The sequence below is a fragment of the Nicotiana tabacum genome, chromosome 8 (assembly GCF_000715075.1).
Source record: "Nicotiana tabacum cultivar K326 chromosome 8, ASM71507v2, whole genome shotgun sequence".
Lineage (NCBI taxonomy): Eukaryota > Viridiplantae > Streptophyta > Magnoliopsida > Solanales > Solanaceae > Nicotiana > Nicotiana tabacum.
Window position 1 is genome coordinate 22,886,802 of NC_134087.1, and position 7,671 is coordinate 22,894,472.

At 33.7% G+C, this 7,671-nt stretch overlaps 1 protein-coding gene across 1 annotated transcript; it reads right to left on the minus strand.

Moving 5' to 3' along the window:
- Positions 1-300: 300 nt before the first annotated feature.
- On the minus strand, positions 301-6,196 carry LOC107813306 (serine carboxypeptidase-like 20). Its single transcript, XM_016638556.2, has 14 exons — positions 5,805-6,196; positions 5,560-5,705; positions 4,392-4,468; positions 4,180-4,302; positions 3,875-3,977; positions 3,747-3,784; positions 3,570-3,671; positions 3,361-3,441; positions 3,021-3,263; positions 2,777-2,842; positions 2,547-2,668; positions 990-1,103; positions 841-886; positions 301-568 (listed from the first exon to the last, which is right to left on the minus strand). Exons 1-14 carry the CDS (start codon positions 5,957-5,959, stop codon positions 485-487), a joined length of 1,500 nt encoding a protein of 499 aa, XP_016494042.1. The 5' UTR covers positions 5,960-6,196; the 3' UTR covers positions 301-484.
- Between the last annotated feature and the right edge of the window lie 1,475 nt (positions 6,197-7,671).

Below are 7,671 nucleotides of genomic sequence, written 5' to 3' on the forward strand. Positions count from 1 at the left end.
TCAAACTAAAAAAAAATCTGTTTTATTTAGGGTTTTTATTTCATTTTTAGCCCGCACCAGAAATTATTCATATTCGATAGCCGAAAATGTATATAAAATTTGTATATAACATACAAAATGTATATATACAAAAAAAATATATTTTTTCGGCTATTATTTCAAAAAAAGCTGTACAATATCATTTGCCCTTTATTATTTTATTCTGATATGAGTTTTGTTTCATATAGTTTGTTTAAAACACCAGTACAACAGTTTAGGAAACGAATTTGCATGGAAAGATGACGAAAATATGCTGAATAATGGAGAAATTGTCATTTGTTATTGCAGGCTTGAGATTTATCCATTTTTACATACATGGTAAAAATCCAATACTCTTTTCCTTCTTTTCTTTATAGAAAATTCTCCCATTATGCACAGGAAAAAAAGAAAAATTCTGTATTTCTGAACCAATTGGACTTAATGTCTATTTCATAAATTCATATAATCATATGTTCTTGCCCTCTAGCCAGCGCGCATAGAACGCCAAGGCCTCTCGTGGTTTGTACTCTGGCACGGTGTGTCCAGCTCCCTGAAAATTTCGGAAATTAATTAAATCAAAGAAAGAAGGGGAGCCTTGGTGTAAAGTTAGTGTCATGTGATAAGGAGGTCACGGGTTCGAGCCGTGGAACAGCCTCATGCAAAAATGCAAGATAAGGCTGTATGCAGTAGACCCTTGTGGTCTAGCCTTTTCGCGGACACCGTACATAGTGAGAACGTAGTGCACTGGGTTGTCCCTTTTTTTTTTAATTAAATCATAGAAAAAAAAATAGAAAATGAAAAAATTTCTTGATATGAACATACCTTAATAGTTAGAAAAATGAGGTTGTTGTCATACCCTTGTATGTAACTGCACAAAAGGTTTAAGCATTAAAAGTGGATTTTTTCCAGAAATGCAATACATTAGAAAAGTAAAACATGAAAGGAATTAGAAGATGAAGATACAGACTTACCCTGCAACTTGTTCATTTACATACCAAGGCCTCCATTCATCCACAATCTTATATCCAAGTGATCTTGTCCATTTTTCTGAACCGGTGAATGGTACACACATATCGTGATCCCCACTGCAAGAAGTTTAAAAAAATGAATATAGTCGTTTTGCTTATAGGATCAAAAAAGATATTGGATAATTTGCATTCGAGGGTTTCCTTGTTTAGTAGTACGAAAGTAGTTTTACTGTTAAGATGTTTAATATTAATAAAAACATATCAGTGTTTGAATGGGCGTTATGGCAAAGAACAAGAAGAAAACTAAGTGAAATTTGTCCAGTAATAACAAATGGTGCCTCCACAAGTTGACATTAGATCCAACCTAGTAGGAAGCAATCCGCCAAAAGCAACCAAAATATTACTTGGTGAATTGGGCGAAAACTTGAACTACGTATATACATACTTCCAAAAAAAGGTAAAGCCAACAGACATATAAAAACTGGTGCTATTGCGCCTCCAGTTCCTGCTTTGTCAGATATACTATGAGGAATGGCATGTATCGGCGGGAAATATCATTCTGGCACAATATGAGGCGGGGCGGATATCGAATTATTTCAGGTCCAGGGTCACTAACAACATGTACCTTATGCAGCCTAGGATCTCCAGCTTTCAGTTTCTTACAGTCAATGCATAATCAACAACAACAACAATAACAACATTCTGGCACAATATGAGGCGGGGCGGATATCGAATTATTTCAGGTCCAGGGTCACTAACAACATGTACCTTATGCAGCCTAGGATCTCCAGCTTTCAGTTTCTTACGGTCAATGCATAATCAACAACAACAACAATAACAAACCCAGTGTAATCCTACAAGTGGGATCTGGGGAGGGTAGTGTATACACAGACCTTACCCCTACCTTAATAAGATAGAGAGGCTATTTCCGGTAGACTCTCCGCTCAATGAAGTAATCAGATATCTTAAAATATCAAACGCATTTTCTTTGGATATCGTTAAACAGCCTTTGAATAGTCAGTAGATTTTGCACAGGGTTCCCAAAAGCTAGTGCTTATTTGATAAATCATAGCATAAGATTTTAAGGATCTTAAAATCATAAATAATAAGCACATAAAAAGCATTCTGACAGTTTGCAACCTGCTAGATAGGAATGCAGAATCTGCATCAGCAATGAACTATCTTGGGAACAAAAATCAGCACAGTTTTAAGCCAGTAAAAGTAAAAGCAAATCCCTAGTAAAGTGATCCAAGATTCAAATTCATTAGTATTATACAGCAACCAGTAACTAAAAAGTCCATATGTATCACCTTCATCACATATAAATCAGAAACTAAATTGATACTGCCCCTGTTTCGTTTTGTATGATGGTATTAGAGGTGTAAGATGCTGGTTTGACTTACATACTGTAACACACTCTATTAGCGATTGAAGAAGAAAATGTTGAAGTAATGGTTGAATTAGAAAAGAAGCCGGGTGCTTAAACAATAATATACGAGTAATTCAAAAAGGATAGAAAAATGCATAGAAAGAAGCTAAGGACTTTGTAATCTGTTAAACCTGTATATGAGTGCTCGATATCCCCGAGCTGTGAGGTTTTTGTGATACTTAATCATGCTTCCGGAATCATGAATTAGATGTATTTTGCCAGTGCATAACTCCCAGGGACCTGTGACAGTTGTCTGTTGTACCAGTAACACTAAATCATAAATCTCCAAAGAAAAAAATTCTTCGGATAAAGGTAAATCACCATCTTTAAATCAAGTACAGATGAGAAAATTGTCTCTTACTTCTTTGGCATGAATTGCTTTACGAACTTCTTCATTGTTGAGCCATGCAGTAGCAACACGATCATCCTGCATAATTCATCTCAAAATCAAGACATGAATTCCTCAAAGAGGGAATAAAATAAGCATAATAAACTTAAAATTTACAGCATCGAAACATCCAAGTTCATTCAAGATTAACAGGATGGTTACCATATCTACCTAGAAATTTGTTGAATTTTTGGATATGAGAGTATTTGTGTCTTACAGTGCAAGGGACATGGACGCCATTGAGAATCTCCGGCCAAGTTGGGACATGTCCCTCTCTTACTGGAGCTCTAAAAGGCCATGCGCGACCAAACATTCTTTTTCTGACAGGAAGAGGCCTTTCTGTCTCACCTAGTTTACGAAAGCTCATTGGCAATCTTGAGTTACCAGTGGAAATTACAGTAGAATCTTTACTGTGGTAACATGGTTCTAAAATGTCATACAAGTTTAGATCCACAACATCCTGCAATATGTGAGGAAGGTAAATTTGGGTCAATAAAGCAGTGCAATGAATTGAGTTGTCGACAAAATGAATCAAGTATGACAGTGAAACATCTTGCCTGATCAACTTGGTTTAGCTTGTCTGAACAATTATTACTCGCTGGTTCATAGAAATTTCCATTACATAGAGTAGTAACTTCCTGAGCATGAAAATTGATAATCAGAAACCAGTTGCTAATAGACAAAGAGCCAATGATTATGTTTTTACTGATAATTCAGAAGTCAAATGATCCAAGCACTTAAAAGTTAAACAAGGAGAAGCAAATACCTCAAACAATTCATCCGAAATGAGGCCCATACCATGTGCAAATGGAACAAGAGCATTACCGTCTATTATGTCATCTGTCACGCCATTTCCCACCATGTAACCCTGTGCAATAGAACATAAAGAGTTTACAGCCCAAATAACCAGTTATAACACACGAAATCTTGAAATGATATATACCTTAAAGTTGATAACAGGCATTACTCCAGCATCAATACCTAAAGAACATAATTAGCAGCAGAAGGTTAGTTTACTTAGCTCCCCTGCCCACGACCAACCAATACATGTTCATTTAAGATCCAGATTACCTTTTGCTACTTCATAAGACAGTGTTGGCACATATATTCCAGCATAAGACTCTCCAGATATGTAAAATGGATTCTTGAGAAACTCCGGGTAGATCTCAAACCACTAGCGATAATATCATTTAGTAGAACCATGAATGAGTCTAGAACGATATAGAAAATAAACGAATTTTATTATTAGGAAAAACTATCAAACTTAGAACTCCGCCTATGTGAGCTACTCACGTTGCCGGTCCAAAGACCGGAAGAGAGGAGTATTGCGGTAGGTTGATAGCCAGCATAAAACTAGTCAGTTTCTGTAATGTTACCTTGAGGAGAAACGAGTGGGTATCAGATGCAGTCTTTAAGTCTCCTGTCTTGTAGTCAGATTCATTTCCCGAGTAAGAAAACCCAACGCCAACAGGAGAGTCCAGATATATTACACTGGAAACCTGAAAAAATCAAATATTTTCCTTATATACATAATGTGTGCCTAATGAATGCAAGCATATGATCAAGTAGAATTAACACAAATAATAACCTTGGACCAACTGTATGGATTATTATGCAGAATAGGCAGGCTCTCACTTGTCTTTCCCAACTCAAAATTAAAAGGTCCTGCAATGTAAAGAAGTACCCTTTCTTATTTTAGAAAGCAAGAAATATTAAAAAAACTTTTTCTTATGATGAATGAGAATTAGCAACTGCATCTCCATAGATCTTTTAATTTGTCCATGTATATAATCCCAGTTCTCACAAGTATGAACTACATTTCCAACTAACAGCTTTTACTTGAGCTGGTTAAAAGAATTTTCAAATCTGTCTAAGAAGAAGTCAACATTTTTATGACAATGGCAAAGTTTGTCAAACACGCAGTTTTAGTTCACCTATTATCTATGTAAAAGATTAAAAAGAGTGTTATATTTGACTGTATACAGAAAAACTTTGACACTATCGGATCACCTAAAACATAACTATCACTATCGGATAACCTAAAAAATAACTGTAGGTAACCACCCGACCATAAAAGGATAACTATTGTAAAAGCTAACTATACATAACCGTTCACAAAAATCTCCATGATCTAGGACCACTTGCTTGCATTGTACTATTTGGTCCATGTAACGGAACTGATAATATTCGAGATTATGCAGGATTAAACACAAAAGATCTTTTTTGGCTCTCTTTAGCCCTATGTCTCTTCCTTTTCCTTGGGATTGGTTCTTGTTTGTATTTTGTATTCTATCTAACTCCTCATTTATTTAGGAGCTACAAATGTATTATTCATTTTTGCTGTGATATTCATGAATGGTTCAGAATATTCATCTTTGGACCATAGGAGATGGGATTACTTCATTAGTCTGTATATGTCTTTTTATTTCACTAATTTCTACTATTTCATATACGTCATGGTACAAGACTATCTGGACTACAAGATCAAACCAGATTATAGAGCAAGATTTTATAAGTAATAGTCAAACAAATCGAAATTCATTTATCAACAGATTTTTTTCTTCCATTTGAACTGATTTCAATAGTCCTTTTAGTTGCACCAATGGAACCAATAACCTAAAGAATAAGGCAAGTTATCCGCTACAACATGTGAAAATACACTGATAATTTAAAAATTCTTTACCCTAAAGATTAAGCAAACACATTATTACTACCCCATTCAAAGTTCGCAACAATGGTAGGAGTAAAGTTCATACCATGCTCATAAACAAAGCCATCAAAACTTGAGCAGCCAGGTCCACCATTGAGCCAAAGAACAACTGGATCTTTTGTTGGATCTTTTTCAGACTCAACAAAATAATAAAACAATTTCTTACCATGACTTTCATCTATGGTAACATATCTGAAAACCCATTTGAAAAAAAAAATATCAGACTAAATACATAAATCACCATAATACAAGCAAAAGTTCAGATTTTCTTAAAAGAAAAGAAATACAAACCCAGCATAATGCTTTGACTGGAAAGTGCCATTGAAGCCAGGAATTTGAGTTATTAATGCATTTTCAGGTACCCCTTCTATTAACAGAAATGAAAATGCCAAGAAACTTAACAATAATATATTATAGTGTAAAAAATAAGAGTTTTTTCTTGCCATGTTTGGTATGAGAAAGCTAAAGAAAAGTGTTTGATGTTTCCTCAAAATAACACAAAATGATGGGTTTTATACTTTGATAAAATGTAGTGTATAATCATAACTACTTGATCAATTTGATCCTTTCATTGCTTATAAGGTAAGATTAGGAGAGAGTGACAGAAGATAAGGTGTACTCTTTTACTTTTCAATATATAGTAAAGTCAGTTTATATAAGAAATTAGTTGTTATCTGATCGTTATATTGTGTATTATAGTTCAGAGGTTTTTAATACTAAATTGGTAGTACTGAAAATAATTGAAGCTTTTGGTTGTTGGTATGAATTTATTAATGAAGATAATCTGGTATTCAATCATTATTGTTGGGAGTTTTATGAGTTTTTCTTTTTTTAGTTTTCTCCGGTACACGCATTGGAATTCGACTATATCTGAATTCGCAGTCGAGAGTAAGTGCACCGCGTAGAGCCCCATTCGGGGGAAGTACGCCGCTTAGAGCCCCATTCGGGGAAAGCGCTTCCTACCAAGAATTTTTTCATACACAGGGCTCGAACCCGAGATATTTGATTAAGGAAATAGATGGTGGGATTTTTTATTGTATCGCTTGCTACTGCATATACTTCATTGGTTCAATTTATTCTATAGATTCAATTTCATTTTGTGATAATATTTTTTATTCAAAAAGAATAACATTTTTAAAAAAAAAATAATTTAAAACTTCTCATTTTATCCGTAATATCATACTTTTATGATTACTGCATAAATTTATGGCAAGTTTTCTTTATTTCTTAATGTCTTTCTCAATCAAATTACGTTACATAATTGAACGTATTTATTTTATTGTCCAGAACATTAAAAGCTCATAGTACGTACGATTCCTTTTTTAAAGCCAAAAAACTTGTTCTGATTTTTATATTACAAATTTATTGGAAATCTAACAGAGGGATGACTGTACATACCACATCATTGTGCATCAGTCATCGATATGTTTCTTTTTATTTTTTTCTGTAAGAATTCCACTAAGCAAACTATTTTGAAGTTCATTAGTACTCAGCTTAGGACACTTAAATCGTCGAAATGTCATACTTTAAACCACAATGTAATTAATTTGGAGAAAAAGAATTGGCGTATGATTTATTCATGCACTTTTATAGGATTTATATCATTTGTCTTTTATAGGCCATTTAAACAAATACTTATAATAATCTTAATGATAAGAGTATTAGTTTACATTACGTTTATGTGTTATTAAACGTCTCGCTTGATTAATATTCTACTATTTGAAACAGTAATAAAGATCTAGAAAAAATAAAAATAACAAATGACTTTTGTTTCAATATTTTTCGATTTAAATTTAAATATCACTACAAGACTCATAATAACTATGTCCACATATGACTACTTTTGTGTAATTCATAACAACCAAAAACCTCGAAAGAATACTTTTTATAGAAAAACATTCTTTCTACGTTAAACAAACCAAAGGACCATAAGTTATAGTAGGATGTGACTTTTCCTTGTTTGAACAATTAAAATCTTTTGATGACGATTTTCCGTAACAACTTTGGCACTTTTAGTTGGTACTTAGAATTGAGTCCGGAACAAAAATGTGGTTCATTTAGACTCAAAGAACAAAAATATAGGGGAAAAATTGCATAGTGGCCAAAATATATATATATATATATGTGTGTGTGTGTCGTCTTTTTAAAAGACGTTATA